This window comes from Malaclemys terrapin, chromosome 4, assembly GCF_027887155.1.
Source record: "Malaclemys terrapin pileata isolate rMalTer1 chromosome 4, rMalTer1.hap1, whole genome shotgun sequence".
NCBI lineage: Eukaryota > Metazoa > Chordata > Testudines > Emydidae > Malaclemys > Malaclemys terrapin.
In genome coordinates, this window is record NC_071508.1 from 20,069,185 (window position 1) to 20,085,745 (window position 16,561).

General features: G+C 50.4%; 1 protein-coding gene across 1 annotated transcript in view; it reads right to left on the reverse strand.

Annotated features, from left to right (window-relative positions):
* Nucleotides 1-16,561, reverse strand: part of ITPR3 (inositol 1,4,5-trisphosphate receptor type 3) — an 89,518-nt gene that overhangs the window by 5,311 nt on the left and 67,646 nt on the right. Inside the window, exons 36-53 of the mRNA XM_054025878.1 lie at nucleotides 16,184-16,332; nucleotides 15,870-15,978; nucleotides 15,395-15,485; nucleotides 14,659-14,828; nucleotides 13,348-13,522; nucleotides 12,855-13,036; nucleotides 12,171-12,371; nucleotides 10,693-10,803; nucleotides 9,098-9,193; nucleotides 8,360-8,461; nucleotides 6,993-7,079; nucleotides 6,178-6,288; nucleotides 5,346-5,538; nucleotides 3,118-3,243; nucleotides 2,081-2,253; nucleotides 1,637-1,801; nucleotides 914-1,106; nucleotides 101-196 (exon numbers count right to left, since the gene is read on the reverse strand). Of these exons, the coding sequence (XP_053881853.1) occupies nucleotides 101-196; nucleotides 914-1,106; nucleotides 1,637-1,801; nucleotides 2,081-2,253; nucleotides 3,118-3,243; nucleotides 5,346-5,538; nucleotides 6,178-6,288; nucleotides 6,993-7,079; nucleotides 8,360-8,461; nucleotides 9,098-9,193; nucleotides 10,693-10,803; nucleotides 12,171-12,371; nucleotides 12,855-13,036; nucleotides 13,348-13,522; nucleotides 14,659-14,828; nucleotides 15,395-15,485; nucleotides 15,870-15,978; nucleotides 16,184-16,332 (2,530 nt within the window). The remainder of the gene's footprint in view (nucleotides 1-100; nucleotides 197-913; nucleotides 1,107-1,636; nucleotides 1,802-2,080; nucleotides 2,254-3,117; nucleotides 3,244-5,345; nucleotides 5,539-6,177; nucleotides 6,289-6,992; nucleotides 7,080-8,359; nucleotides 8,462-9,097; nucleotides 9,194-10,692; nucleotides 10,804-12,170; nucleotides 12,372-12,854; nucleotides 13,037-13,347; nucleotides 13,523-14,658; nucleotides 14,829-15,394; nucleotides 15,486-15,869; nucleotides 15,979-16,183; nucleotides 16,333-16,561) is intronic.

The following is a 16,561-nucleotide window of genomic DNA, read 5'->3' on the forward strand; positions in this document are numbered from 1 at the left end:
CTGTCTTAATTCAGTGGGATTCCTACCTAGGAGCACAGGCTGGGAAGGTGGGAATCTCCCTCCTCTATCGTCAGTGCTTCTACTAGTGTAAGATACTTACCTCTCAGCACATCAGGCACTGCAGAGCAGCTAATTTTGTCATCACTGCACGACTCCATAAAAGCCTCCATGTTCCTTTGCATCCCCAAGGGGCCGTCTGGAAGCACAAGAGACTGTGTCATCGTCAGAGTATTGGCTTGAGAACCACTTGTCTTTCCTCTGATTGGGGCCTCTCCTTCACCGCCCCTTAGCTGCAGCTCGAAAGGCTATTTGGGAAAGGTTCTTTTGGGTTCCCACTTATCCCCCCCAAACTCCAGTCCTAGAGCTCCCGTCACTGACACACTGTCCGCGCTGAGCCCTTTTGGCAATGGGAACGAGCTGCACACGCTGCGCCCAGACTTCCATTGAACCTGTGAATGGATGTCCTGGGATCTTTTCAGCCCTGAATCCCCTGCTCAGTTTTCAAACGCGGGGGGTCTTTAGAGGACAGCTACAGTCCTGAAGCTTCCATTGTATCTTCCCAGAACCAGTACCACATTCCCTTTTACCCCCAAACTCCTGGTTCCCCAGAATGCAGTGCTGGTTCCCTGAAGTCTCTGGGAGCTGCTGTATTCTCTACCACCCGGATGCTCAGTGGGACCAGGATTTTGACCCTTAAAACATTACATCTCACATCTCCTTTGTGAAAGAGGTGTTATTTCCCCCATTTTACAGATGGGGAAACTGAAGGTCAGCATGGGAAGTGATTTGTGTGCCAGGTCACGCAGGGAGTCAATGGCAAAATCTGGAAGAGAACCCAGTGCTACCTATCCCCCCGCTCTACCCCCCACACCATAACCGACACTCGCTGTGTGGCCGGGCAAGCTGGAGAGACCTTTGGACTTGTTGTCAGGCAGCCGATCCACCTCCATGATGAAGTCGTCTTTCAGGAAGAGGAAACCCACGATGGAGAAGAGGTAGACGAGGATGAGAGCCAGGAGGGCGGTCAGCAGGATGGAGCGCCCATTCCGCGTCACGCTTTTGATGACGTTGAACAAGGTCTCCTCACGGTAGATCAAGTCAAAGAGCTGAAATGGACAAAGCGTGCCCATGTGGAGTTTAATTAGCAAGGGGAGAAATGCAGCAGCGGGCTTTTTGGGATAACATCTGGTCTTTCTATAGCACCTTGTAGCCTAGGATCTCAGAGTACTCGACAAACGCTAACTAAATTTCCCAGCGGGCATTCAGTACCATCCCCGTTTTACTGGTGAGCAGACTGAGAACAAAGCGGTAAATACCTAACTCCTATTGAAATCAGTGGGAGTTAGGTTCTAAATAGCTTTAAGGATCTGGGCAGAAGTGACTTGTACACAACAGTCGAGACAGAAATAGAACCCAGGAGTCCCGGCTTGCAATCCCTTACTCTAACTAGTAGATCACATTGCCTCCTAGCTGACCCAGATCAAAGGTCGATGATAGAAAGAGATGCAGATAAAATACATATAGGCAAAAAGCAGAAAGGCTGCCCCACAGAAATAACACTGGACAGGAATCTTTCAGTTCCCCACAGGGCATGGCTGTGCTACGTACGTTTCCCTAACAACCGAGTTTACCGTACCAAGATGCTGTAGAAGAGTTCGTGTACAAAGAGCCCCAGAATGCTGGTCACAATGTAGGCCACATGGTAGAGAAACTCCATATCCATGATCATGGCTTTGTAGCCCCGGATAAATGTCCCACGGTTGCCCACGAAGCTCACCACGAACACAATCTTGTTGGTCAGCTAGGGAACAATCACAAGGAAACAGGGTGGGTGAGTGCTGTACATTAAGACAGTTTGCCTTTGTGAACTCAATATACAATGACGGTAGAGGGTGAATGCTCTCCCAGTTACAGCGCTGAAAATCCACTGACTTCATGTGAATGCCAATGGACGCAGGATTCCGCCCAGATACCTACAGCTACATTTCCGGTGGCCACTGATTTTCATTGCTGGGAGCCCAACTCGACAGATTGAGCCTGGGTTTAGGGGTGCTGCACTAACCTTCCCCAGGTAACTTACATTGAGAGCTCCCAGGATGTTCAGCGTGAGCCCAATCCCTAAGTAATAGATCGATCGCAGGATCAGCGCCACGAGGAGCGGTCTGACGCCGTAGCGCCGGGTAAATAGGGCCATGACGGAGAAGCAGATCAGAAACCAGAAAAGCAGGGAGGTCAGTGGGGAATCCAACACTCCTGGGAAGAAAAGGGACACCATCGTTAAAGGGCATGGAAATCAAACACATATGATCAACTGGTCACACTGTGTCAATCCATAGCAAACATCAGAGAGGAATTATCCCTCAAAACTAAAGAGCCAGTCATTGAAAGAAAAAGAAAAGAAACATCCCTGGGTACAAAAAGTAACACAGAATAAGATAGTCCTTAATATTCATTACATGTATTATTTTATTATTAATACATTAATGCTTTTCTTGCACCTTTCACCTGAGATCTCAGAGCTCTTTAAAAACACCAATAAATGAAGCTTCATAACACAAGAGTTATCTCATTATTATCCCCATTTTATAAACGGGGAGACTGACACACAGAGAGAAGTGAGTTTCTCAAGGACACAGAACAAGTTAGTGACAGAGTCAAGAATAGAATCCAGGAGTCCTGGCTCTCAGTCCCCTGCTCTCAGTCTTAGACATCCTCTCAGGGGATGTCTACACTGCGACAGTGAGTCTCAGGGCTTGGGTCTACAGACGCACGCTACGGGGCTACAAACAGCAGTGTAGACGTTGTGGCTCAGCCAGGACTCAGGCTCTGCGGCTCACCCCCTCCCCGGGCTTCAGAGCTTGAGCCCAAATGCTTTTTAATGCCATAGCACGAGCCCAAGTCTGTAGAGCCAGGCTCGGAGACGCACAGCCGCAGGCTTTCAAATGCAGCGGGCTTTCGAGGGTGAAGAGGAAACAGAGGAAGATACTGAGCAGCTTTGGCCGGGAATGAGGCTGGTGAGATTGTATCTGCCAAGGGGTCAGTGTGTGTCAGTTCTCTCTTTGGACGAGAACGCCCTTTCCTTTGGTTTCTAAGAACAGAAGTGGATGGAGCACTTACCCATAGAGGTGGCTTCGACGTAGGGGTAGAAGAAAGCAATGATGATGTTGATGAAGACAGCCAGGTTGAAGGAAATGCTTCCCCAGAGAGTCATTCTGCGGGAGAACCAGTACATCAGTGGCATGCCTAGGAAGAGGAAGGTAGGAGGTGACACACTGCGCGGTAAATCTCAGCTGATCATGTGCGACTTGGATATGGATCGTAACTTCTCCCAGAGACTTAACAGGCTCAATTCAACACATGCTCTGGGGGACTGACCTCCCTTTTCCTCCAACCAGTAGCAGAAGTCCCCAGCATTTGGCTGAAACGGGACAGTGAGTTCAAAATGTTACTGCTCACATTTCGTGGCTCTTCAGACCTTTGACCCACTCTGGTACATGAAAATCAGCTCCAGTGTTACACGCCTCTTGTCTTTCTCTCATTACTTCCTACATTCCTGGTATTTGCATGTGTCAAAAAACAGTGCCTCTGCTCTCTTGGCATCACTTCTCCGTCCCGCAGGAGTCCCCAACAGCCTGCACTGCCAGCCATTTCCTATCCCAATTCAAAACTTGCTTCCTGTCTTATCACTAACAGAATTCTGTTTGGTTTCGCAAGTGTTTTCACTGCTACTATAATAAGTCTTAGCTGCTTACCGGCATTTATATGTTATCTCCTCATGATTCATGAATAAAGGCAACCTGATAAGTGTGAGATGGAACTTTAAAATGAATAAGCCCCCAAGTGTTCGGATGCTGATCTGAACTGGATCCAAACTCTCAAGTCTGCAAAAGTGAGCTGGAAACCTCACAAGAGACCAGTCTCCTTGTATTTAAGTGCTCTCTGGAAAGGAGATTTCCAGCAGGAGATTTCCTGAAAGCAACCTCTCTAATGGTTCCACACTGAACCGTTTCAACCCTCAAGGATTCAAGTGTTGAATGAAGGTATGGTTCAGTTCTGATTTGGTTTAAGCTGATTCATCCAGCCCTGGCTTGGATATTCGTGCAAGGCGAGTCTGTCTTTCATACCTAGGCATCCATTCATCCTTGCATGCATCTATATAGGCATGTCTGATGTGCCAATCCTCATAGTATGTATACGCAATACAAATCATCAAAAGGCTAGCATCTGCCTGACGGAGCCCTTCCTTGTTATGTCACTTTCTTCAGTGGGATTGTTCTTGACAGTCTCCACGAGCTGCAGCCTCCATTACTAAGGAAAGCCTTGTGTGATGAAATAATTCTTACAGCGCGCCATATGACATCGCCTGGCCATAGCCTGTCCCCCAGAGGTAGGGAGTTTCACAGCTGTGTGCTCTGCCTCTGTACCCTCAGCTCCATCAGTCACAGCGTCCCTGTTGATCACAGCTGTCACAGTGAGTGAGAGGGTCTCTAAGAGAGCTAGGTCTAAGTCCATTCAAGGATTTAAAGATTAGGACCAGGACGTGCATCTGGAATCTAAAAGGGAGCCAAGTATTGAGTGCCCTGACAACTGTTAAACAGTAACAGCAGCTTTGGCCAGCGTGTTTAAGTTCATCTGATCCCAAATGCCCAGTCAGCCACTTAATAAGACGACAAGATGTTTGTCACTTCATATCCCCTTCTTCCTTGTGAATCGGCACAGGGAATTCCCACCTGTACACTTCCTGTTTCCTTTAAGCCCATGTTTTCAAAACTGGTGCCTGCCTTCGGGTGTCCAACCTGAGACACCAGAGCCTGATTTTCAGAGATGCCGAGCACCCACTGCTCCAACTGCTTTAAATTGCCTCCATGGGTTTTAACATCTCCGCACATCAGGGCTGGGTATCTGAGGCTTGGCACCCTAAAACAGAGGGACCCAAGCTTAGCAGCTACTTCTGAAAACAAGCTGTCATTACATCCCATGGCAGGGGAGTTACTTCCCTCTCTCTTCTCCACTCTGTGTCGTTTTCTCTGCTTTTATGTTGTTTGCTAAATATATTACAATACCCTATTTGTTTTGGGCCACTTAGGAACTCCACTAAAGACTCTCCCTGGTTTTGCGTCTAGAAGCATGCAGCCTAGAGGGGCCCTGCATTTTTTATTTGCTTCCAGTTCCCTGATTCAGAGTCAACAAGGGATCGGGAAGCTACAAGTGAGGAAAGTCTCATGGACATATTGTCAATGGAAGACTTCAGGGCACTGCGTGCAGCCAGGGGCACGGGATGCTGGGGGAGCTCATGGCTGTTTTAGAGCATTGCTGTTCTCAGGGGAGCTCCAGTTTGTGCTTACTGCGCAGTTTCTTCTGCCATTCCATCTCGTTGTGGAGGAAGGACGACTGGTCGAAGAAGTCGCTGACTTTGCTGCCCTGCTCGTCTTGTTCCGTGGTGGTGAATAGCCGGTACTTGGTCTCCCTGGTGACGAATTCGCAGATGTTCGGCACTGGGAAGATGATCTGCTCCATGCTCCGGTCCAGACGCACAATCTGAATAGAGCAGGCAAAGAAACCAGGGTGCTATCAGTGCCCCGTCTGCACCACACTTTTATTTGCTCTGCCGTGTAACCAGGAACCAGCCCCACACCAGCTCAGTGAAGGATCCATAGACTGCAACTCATTCTAAGCCACGCCCACAGATTGATCCAGCTAACACAGTGGTTCTCCAACTTTTGTACTGGTGACCCCTTTCACATAGCAAGCCTCTGAGTGCGACCCCCCTTATAAATTAAAAACACTTGTTTATATATTTAACACCATTATAAATGCTGGAGGCAAAGCTTGCACTCCCCCCATGTAATAGCCTCATGACCCCCTGAGGGGTCCCAACCCCCAGTTTGAGAACCTCTGAACGAACACATCCCTGACCAGCACAAGGCTCATGCGGTGGGAATCCATGCTAGCACTGACGAGACGTGCTGCTGGAGACCCAACAAACAAGAAGGGCAGTAGGAAGAAGATAGCTGGGCACCGCTAAGTTGCTCTACCTTTAAGTGCTAGCCTATATCTTCGGGGCACGACAATGATGAGGCGTGTCTATGAACTGCAGACACAGGGAGGTGAAGCCCCATGACCTAAATTAGCCAGCCATTAGTCCATGAAAGGGAAATCTACCAGGACAAGTCCTACCTCAATCTGGGAGGTGTGCTTCTCGTAATACGCCAGCGGGTCCTCTTCTTCCTCCTGGACGGGAGCCGTTGATTTCAGCATCTGAGTCAGCTGCTTGTTGTTTAAACTGAGCTGGGGTAGAGGGGAGAATAAGGCAGCGTCTTCAGCTGGCAAAGGCCGGAGGGATTCTGTTCTACCTGGGCTTTAACAACGGTTCCTCACCATTTACCAAAAGCAAATCAAGGAAAGCTTTATAAAGGGCCCCAGCCGCTCTCCCCAGCCTCCCAGGGATGGCAATTCAACTCATTAGCATAATTACCTCCCAAATGGGCTAATCCCTAAATTACAAATCAATGCCTGTAACACCCGAGGGAAATTGCTTTACAGCTGAGTAGCGTTCGGGAGCTGAGACCAGGCCACACAAAGCAGGAAAATGACAGCGAAAGGATCAACCCTCCTACCTCAAGGTGGGAACTGGACACCACCAGGGAAGCTTAACCCCCATCAGCACTAATAGGAGCAGACCTTCTCCATGGCAACATGAGAACATAGACCCTTAAGAACAGAACCGGCCACCCGTGAGCTCTACAGAGCTCTCCTTTAATATTACCCTGATGAGCTGGGTAATAATAGCAGTACATGCCCTTGTGCTTGTAGTTTTGGCTCAAACACCATGCAAACCCCACCGGAGGTGTGAATTTTGTATCCCCATGGGAATATCTGAAAAGCTCAAGGATTAAGGGATGGAAAACTCTGCTTAACCAGGCCTGGGGCAGTTTCTTAGCAACCCACTGCCACTGGGGAGACCCTGCATTCACTCCATGGATCTCTCATACCATAGAGGAGATGCCCTCCTCTTCCTCCTCCTGGATTCGCTTCACTGGTTTCAGGAGATGCTGCAGTTGCTTGTTGTGCCGAGACAGCTGAAAAGAGAGAGAGGGACAGTGAGGAGCGAATAGGAGCATGAGACAGACACGGCAGGGCAGAATGTCCTGTGAACATGTGAGGATCTTTCGCTAGATGTGTAAAAGCCATGTAAGGATGAGGCATACACGTGCCAAATCGTGGTCCAACTAAAGCCAATGAAAGTTTTGCCATTGACTTCTCTTGGATCAGGATTTAGCCCTCATACATATAAAGAAAGAAGAGCACCTGCAGTGACACTAGCTAGCATAAAACAAGGGATGTCAGTCCCCATGCTTCAGGCAATAAGCTGGCCACCGTAGTACTGGGTCAGGATTTCAGCCCTATGGTAATGCACAATTGCCCAGTTGGCGTGGAGGAGGTTCTGCCTTCTGCTAATGCACTGAAGCTCGGGCACTGCCAGACACCGGATTCCAAATGAGAGGAACCATTGATCTGTCCGAGGACAGCACTGCTCATATGCCTAGGGCAACAGGACTTGTTGGGACATAAGCAGAATAGTGGATTATGGGGCCCAAATTTACCATTGACGCAAGTGGGTGAAACTTTGTTGAAGTCCATGGTGTGGGGCAAGCTTACGTGCAGGGCTGGCTCTAGGCACCAGCGTAGGAAGCAGGTGCTTGGGGCGGCCAATTCAAAGGGGCGGCATTCCATCCGGTATTGGGGCGACATGTCTAGGTCTTCGGCGGGAATTTGGCGGCAGGTCCCTCATTCCCTCTCTTCCTCTTTGAGTTGCCGCCGAATTGCCGCCGAAGAGGAAGAGAGGGAGGACCCGCCACCGAACTGCCGCCGAAGAAGCAGTGCGATTGAGCTGCCACCGAAGTGCTGCGGCTCGTCTTTTTTTTTTTGTGCCGTTTGGGGCAGCAGAAAAGCTGGAGCCGGCCCTGCTTACGTGAGCAGGGACGTTAACCTGTGATATGCCAGCACAAACTGATCTAGCTCTGAATGAAAGGAACCCTCCAAGGTGTCAAGGACCAAGCAAAGGTGCAGGTCAGGACTCAAAGAACCCAATTTCTTTTCCTAGGCCCCAAGCAAGCTTTCTACTTATGGATCCAGACTGGAACTTCACAGGTATCCCAGCAGAACTGGGTCTTTCTAGGTTTGTCTTGAGAAAGTATTTAAATAAATATGGGGGGAACCTGGAAAGACTATCCCATGCTAACCAATGAACAAAGGCCACCACACCCCAGGACGGAGGAGCTGGGGGAATCCAACCTTAGAAAGGAGAGGCTTCTGCAGAGGGGCACCTGCGATAGAGAAACATCCGAAGAGACGGTACCTGTAAGGCCAAGATATAGATGTTGTGCCCGACTTCCCGGGGGGAAACCTCAGAGTTCTCGCACTCTTCCTCTTGGAGATAGGCTTTTTTAATTACATCTACCTGTAAAGGCAACCAACCACAGGAGGAAGTCAGCTGTACACTTCACCAGCCAGCAACCTGGCTCCATGGACTACCAACAAAAGAGAGTGTGTGTGTGTGTGTGTGTGTCAGACAGCTTCCACTGAGGAAGGATGGATTAGCGGTAGACTTGGGTTTAGTTCCCTGCTCTACCACAGACTCCCTGTGTGACCTTGGGCAAGTCACTTAATCTCGCTGTGCCTCAGTTTCCCCACCTGTACAATGGGGATAACAACAGTGCCCTACCTCACCGGGGGGGCTGGGAGGATAAATACACTAAAGATTGTGAGGTGCTCATACAGCATGGTAGTGGAGGCCAGATAAACTACCTTTGACAGTACTACACTGAGACTAGCTGCACACGTGCATCTTGATTCCATACACAACCACATGGCTCAACCTCACAGCCCTGACCCAAGGAAGTCAAGAGCAAGGGTGAGTAGGATGGGGAGGGAGAACCATCTAGGCTCGAAGGCTCCCTGGAATTTTAAGTCTGTCCCAATGATTCAGACCTCTGCCCCTTCCCACCTTCTCCCCCATCTCTAACAAGTCCTGCATGTCTCCAAAAGGCAGTCATGCCCAGGCCTAGAGCATCCCGCCCTGCTTGCCCACCCTTACCAGTTCCTGAGGCCGGAGGCTGATGAGGATCCGCTCGGCATTCTCACTGTCGTGTCTGCTCTCCATCAGGGCCAGCAGGAGTTTGGAGGCATTGTCCTGGTGAAGACACACCCACATAGGTAAGCCAGTGTGTCACAGGCACCCTCTACCTCTGCTTGAGGCCCGTGAACACGCCACGCCATGCAGAAGCACGGCCACCCATCCATAGAAACTACAGACCAGTTAGTTTAACTTCTGTGCCAGGGAAGATAATGGAGCAAGTAATTAAGGAAATCATCTGCAAACACTTGGAAGGTGGTAAGGTAATAGGGAACAGCCAGCATGGATTTGTAAAGAACAAATCATGTCAAACCAATCTGACAGCTTTCTTTGATAGGATAACGAGTCTTGTGGATAAGGGAGAAGCTGTGGATGTGGTATACCTAGACTTTAGTAAGGCATTTGATACGGTCTCGCATGATATTCTTATCGATAAACTAGGCAAATACAATTTAGATGGGGCTACTATAAGGTGGGTGCATAACTGGCTGGATAACCGTACTCAGAAAGTTGTTATTAATGGTTCCCAATCCTGCTGGAAAGGCATAACGAGTGGGGTTCCGCAGGGGTCTGTTTTGGGACCAGCTCTGTTCAATATCTTCATTAACGACTTAGATATTGGCATAGAAAGTACGCTTATTAAATTTGCGGATGATACCAAACTGGGAGGGATTGCAACTGCTTTGGAGGACATGGTCATAATTCAAAATGATCTGGACAAATTGGAGAAATGGTCTGAGTTAAACAGGATGAAGTTTAACAAAGACAAATGCAAAGTGCTTCACTTAGGAAGAAAAAAATCAGTTTCACACATACAGAATGGGAAGAGACTGTCTAGGAAGGAGTACGGCAGAAAGGGATCTAGGGGTTATAGTGGACCACAAGCTAAATATGAGTCAACAGTGTGATGCTGTTGCAAAAAAAAGCAAACATGATTCTGGGATGTATTAACAGGTGTGTTGTGAGCAAGACACGAGAAGTCATTCTTCTGCTCTACTCTGCTCTGGTTAGGCCTCAGCTGGAGTATTGTGTCCAGTTCTGGGCACCGCATTTCAAGAAAGATGTGGAGAAATTGGAAAGGGTCCAGAGAAGAGCAACAAGAATGATTAAAGGTCTTGAGAACATGACCTATGAAGGAAGGCTGAAAGAATTGGGTTTGTTTAGTTTGGAAAAGAGAAGACTGAGAGGGGACATGATAGCAGAGCCCACCTGCTCATGCATGCTGGAGAGGGACCTCCCCACCCATGCTCAGTACCCCACACTTTACAGAGACCACCTCCCCACACCACAGAAACCATACAAACACCACACCCATTCGAGATGTCCAGTGCTACATACATTAAAGATCCATAGACACACTACGGAGTCCTACAGAAATGCTAGACTCATAGATTCCAAGGCCAGAAGGGACCACTGTGGTCATCTAGTCTGACCTCCTGTATAACACAGGCCGGAGAACTTCCACTACATAAACCCTCTTCAGTACCTGCTCCGCCCCCGCCACACACACACGAGACATCCCATCCTCACACCCCCTTCCAGGCTGCCCCACTGACCTTCAGCTGGAGCACAAGGTCCATTCTGTACTTGCAGAGGGGGCTGATCTCATTCAGGATCAGGGCCGTGATGATGTCAATGCCGTTAGATTCGTGCGTCACAATGCAGCTCTGGGGAGTGACACACGCAGGGTTTATCCCACAGATTCTTTTCCGCCCTCTTGACCTCCGCTTTCCCCTCTGACGTCTCAGACTCCCCATGCGCTCACAGGGGCTCAGGCTTAGGGGATGAAACGCCGGAGGCCCTCGGCCCCATCTACACGATGCATTTGACCAACGTGCTCCCAGCACAGTGGTCTAACTAGGTTATAACACAGCAAAACTGAGGCATACATGGTTAAAAACCGTCCAGACATAAAGACTATATCAGGTTTCAACCATGTTATTTGACCTTGTCCGTACTGGCCAGCCATCATTACGGCCTTGTCTGGCACAAGCCACGTTCAATCGCTGTTGCCTTGATGATGTCGATGGGATCTTTTTCTTTGATGCATATCAGGATGATGAGATAGCCAGTGTGAAAAATCGGGACAGGGGATGGGGAGGTAATAGCGCCTATATCAGAGAAAGCCCCGAAGAGCGGGATTGTCCCTATGAAATCGGGACATCCTGTTCCCTAATGCATACGGAATCAATGATAAAGGACAGGAAGTTATTACATGCCCTGGACAGGTCCAAGGGTGAAAGCCTCTAGCACACGCTCCTTAAGAGCAAATGTAACACTAACCACCACATGCCCGCAAGAGGAGCATCGACCCATTTCCAAGCATCGTTTGTGGGTACAGAGTTCCCACCTGTCACATGACTACCCTGCTACGAATCCCCATCGGCCAATCACATCACTCCTACGCTCTAAGCCCGAAGTTACAGGTGGGAGAGACGCAGGATTCTCCCATGCAGCCCATTCTTCACTGTTCTGCCCTGCCTACTCTGAAACAACTCAAGCAATGGGGCTCCCATGCCTTCCCCCTGGGGCGGCTACTTCCGGGAGGTTTCTCCTGATAGTCAGCTTGAATGGTGCTTTCCTAATTCAACTGCATTGCTTCTAGTTGTGACTGAACAATTCTTTCCCTCCTGGGATATCACGGACAGCAACCGAGTTAGCCCACCAACACGCATTAGTGATTGTAACCTCCGCCCACACATCAATCCCCCCAACTTTCATTGCTCTTCTCTGAACGGTCCCAGTTCTGCACCCGCTGACACCCCAAAATCAAGGAGGCTGAACCAGCGGCAGCAGAACCTTGGCCCTATTTGTCCCCAGCCTTCTGGAAAGGATTGAACGGGGCTCCCTCAGCAGTGTCTCGACAGCTGCCTTGGGAACACCAGGCCATTGGTGCAAAATCCCAGGCATCCGGGGAACAAGCCAGATCTGGAGCAACATGCGAAGGTCTCTAGCTGTGATCTAGCCACCCCCTCACCCCTTGCCCTCAGAGCCAACCAAGCTGTCTCTTCATGGTGTGGGGTGTTTGGATTACCTGGTTCTCATGGCATGGTCCCTGGCAATACTCCGTCAAGGTCTCCAGGGTCTGGGTGATAAGAGCCACGTTGCATTCATTGATATAGAGGCCCAGCAGGCCCAGCCCCCCCGTGGTGCTGCCGCACATGATGTCCAGGAACTGCAGCGTCTCACACACCAGGTTGTAGTTGGTCTTATTGTTCTGACACCGGAGGAAGTTCTGTAAAACAAACCTCCCGGCTAAAACCTCCAAGAGGGGTAAGCAACTCAGCAGCTCCGGTCTCTGCATCCCCCCTTCACTGGCCCTCTCTTCACTAGGGAAGCCAACGGGGTGCAGGTCAGGGCAGAATTTGGTACTATGCCCCCACATAATGTTTGGCCGTGGGTGTGATCAGTGATCAGAGCTGTAACGGGGGCATCGAGCATGTCTAGCCCATGCCATTTAACTACAGATACAGATAGTGACCAGGACCTATTACAATAACAACACACAAAGCTTATCTAGCGCTTTTCTTCTGTAGATTGCAAAGCATTTACAAAGCAGGTCGGTATCATGGGGAAACTGAGGCACGGGGCGGGGAAGTGGCTTATCCAAAGTCAGCCAGCAGGCAAGTTGCAAAGCCAGGAATAGCACCCAGGTCTCCTGAGTCCCACCACTCTGCCCAGTGAGCCAAACGTCCCCCCAGCACCCCTGTTTACAAACCTGGAGGTCCCGGTTGTGGTTTTCGCAGAGCAATTGAAGGAACCGAAGAATAGGCTCCATGATCAAGATCGACATTCCCATCTCATTGCTCTGGCTTCGCTCCCCAGTGTCATGGCCCTTTCGAAACCCAATGGCCATGGGGTGCCGAGATAGGGCGTGGGACAGCATGAAGGTTCCTCGTCCTAAAGGGAAATCCAATCTCTATTACTGTCATACTCAGGAACTATGGTTGCCTACCCAGAGAGAAGCACTCAAAGGGGACAAACACATCCCCTGCTGGCTACTTGGATGGGGCCAGCATGTATGCATCTTCAGGTTGGCTATCTAGAGAGCCTGCCTCTGGCTAGATCAGGACCCTACTGCTAATCACTGTAACCCTGCCCTAGGGTTAGCGTTCCTATGGGAGGGTACTTGGAGCTAGGGTTAGGATCACACAGGTAGATATGGTCCCTGCCCCACAGAGCTGACAACTGTACCCTCCCTTCTCATTTACCCTTGGTGCCAGGGTCCGGGATGTCTTTGTCCTCCCGGGGCTTGTTCCCAAGGTCACTCATGTTCACCGACACAATGGACTTGGTCTCCTGCTGCGCCTTCTTCATGCGATCATGCAACACTTTAAAGAACTTCTCACACTTCTTGTTGCTCGTCATCAGGTTATAAAACGATTTCTGGGCAGAGAGGGAGGGGTGGAGGAAGCAAGACAAGAAGTAAAAATGTCCACATTACGATCCGAAGTTTCCCCAGCTGCCTCTGGGATTTGTCTCTCCCACCAAGTCTGACAGGGTGCCTGGAGTTTCGAAAAAGCTGGATAGTTTCACGACCAATAGTATCTGCATAATACAGCTATGGTTAGGATGACCACTTCTCATGCTTCAGGGCACAAGCTGGTCGAGCACAGGGGTCAGGAAGAAATTCGTGCCCCTGCCTATAGCTTTGCACACTATAAAACAATTTTCATTATCTTCTACAACATCAAAGTACAGGACATTGAAGGAAGCAGGATACCAGACTGAACAGACCGATGATCTGCTTGCGTAAACCCAGTGCTCCATTACTTTCTTTTCTCATCACAGAGATGTCAATCAGGGTCGCTGACCAAGTCAAATCTCAAGGGCAGGGCCATTCTCATGCAATCACTCTAGTCAAGTCCCAGGAAATAACAATCCTTTTGGTGTACAGGGAATGGATAATTCAAATCCCCTTTCTTCCCTCCCTCATCCCACCCTCTAATACACGCTGAGCTTTAACCATCAAGAAAATCCAAGGGTAGAACCTGAAAAACACAAGCTGTAGCCAGTTCAACCCCTAGACTCATCTTGGGTGGTCTCACTAGTCGGTATCCACGTTTCCTGAACAAAGGGTTCGAAACGGCAAATATAACCCATTACTAGACCGAAAGCTGCAGCAGCCTGTTAGTTTAGAACTACCCAGCAGAGGGCGCCAGTGTTGCTTTCGAAAACTTGACTACAATAGCGTCATAGGAATCTTGCACCTTTAGCTTCTGGGGAGCTTTAGGCTGGAAATGTTAATCAGCCAGCGATTTCTGGTTGGCCGAGGAACACAGAGTGAGCAGCCTGTCTCGTGGCATTTTATTACATCTGCCTTGGCCAGAACCACTAAGTGCAGGGATGGGTGAATATCCTACAGAGACACTTTTTTCAAACTCTCAAATGCAGCATTCACTCCAGTGAGAGCTTTAGACAAAGGTTTGCATTCACACAAACCGAACCCTCTCTCCTAAGTCCTCCATGTCCCTCTCCCTAGGGCTGGTGCACATGCTGGGAATGCAGGACTATCCCCAGACCTGTATCTCTGTGTTGCCTCCATCCAACAGCCGGATGGCTAAGAGGATGCTCTCCTGGAAAATCTTCTCGTTTTTGGTGTTTATGATCAGGTCTGACACCAGCTTGGTGGCCCCTTCTCTGTCCAGCCGGCACTGGATGGCAGCAATGACTGACCAGTCCTGGTCTTGGCCTATGCACGGGAGAACACGAGAGGTAAGAACGGGAGTGAGCGGCAACATTGGGAAGGCGCAGCAGTGAATTCTACAGCCAAGCTAAGGAACAGAGGGTGGACTTTGGGTCGAGCCACTGAGCTGCCACAGATTCCCTGTGTGACCCTGGAAAAGTCCCTCAGTTGCTCTGTGCCTCAGTTTCCCCATCTGCAAAATGGGGATAGTGCTACTGCCCTAACTCACAGGGCCGAGTTATGAGTCATTAACATTTGCAAAGCCCTTTCGTACTACGGCCACAGGGTCCTACGACTCCCTAGAACGGATCAATGGAAGGACGGGACTGAAAACTCCAGTTCCAGAGGACCCGCGTCTATTTCCCTGTGTATAGAATTGCAGGCAAAACCCTGCTTCTGGTAAGGGCTGACCTCAGAGAAGCGAGGCTGATTCACACCAGGTGAAGATGTGGTCCCCTATCCTAAGGGTTTGAAATGCAGAAGCCCGAAGCCCAAGGCGTGTGGATGAGCCTCAAAAGAGACAGGGAAGGAAACTGGCGCGCAGGGGAGACAAAGGACACCAAGTTGCTCACCACCCCCAGTCGTGTCGACGATCTCCCCTTTGGAGCTCGACTTCTTGTTCTGCAGGTAGTTACTCACGAGCATTTTCCTCAGCGTGTTGCCCTGACGTGAGAAATAAACTGTGAGTGTGCACTGAAGTGGCAGATGCCTGACAGCTCACATACCAATCACCTGCCTTAGGGGCAGCTAGCTAAGCTCCTGGGGTAGGGACAAATCTCCCAACCTGCCCCACCAGCTGCATAAGGTCCTACATGTACCGCGTGAAAGGCTGGGGCGTGGGTGAAAGCGGAGTGTCTGCAAAACCCAGAGATGCGACGCCACCGACTGTAATGCGGAGTCACTCCCGACTGACCCTGAGGCGAGGGAGAGGGGAAGCAAGCCTGACGATTGTACGGAAAGACAAACGGGAGCTGGATGATGGAGAAAAGAGGCACCAGGCTGGGGGGGTTATTGTGGGTATCCTGACTGTGGGCCTCAGGTACTCACCCGGTCCCCATATTTGTTCCTCTTCATCAGCATCTGCTGCAGCGTCCTCAGGACTCGGATGCACAGCTTCTCCTCGCTCTCCATCAGGTCCTTAGTGTGCTGGACCAGCCTGGCCAAACAGAGCAAGAACCCATCAGTTCCTTCTGCACCCTGAGCTGTCCCATCCTCTGTCTCCACCTTCTCCTCCTTCCTCCCGTGGGTTCACACACATCCCACCGCCGCCCACGGGGGAGAGCAGAGGAGGGACTGACCCCTTCCACCTGGATGCTGGGATCAGAGGCGTCTGTGAGGCTACCCCCACCCCACCCCCTTACTTGGACAGGAAGCCCCCGCTCTCGCAGCGCTGGTAGGCATCAGTCCCCTCCATGAAGAGCAGCTCTGGGCGGTGCAGAACGTCCACCAGGACAGACACTTCGGCCTCCACCAGGGGTTTGAACCGTTCCTCCAGGGCGTTGATGATGTCCTACAAAGCACGATACCGTCAGGGTTGAGCCCAGTCCTCGCGTGCACCTGCAAGGCCAGACTGGGCCCACGAGGCACTGGCCTGTGATGGGAACGGGACAGAGCTGCACCGGCTTGGGGGAACTCCTGGAGGGATCAGGCCCTAGGTCTGCTGGAGCAGGTAAACTGCCTCCTCCTTTCGGAGGCTGCTGCATGCAGGCTCCTCTGCAAGGTGGCCCATGGCGGGGGGC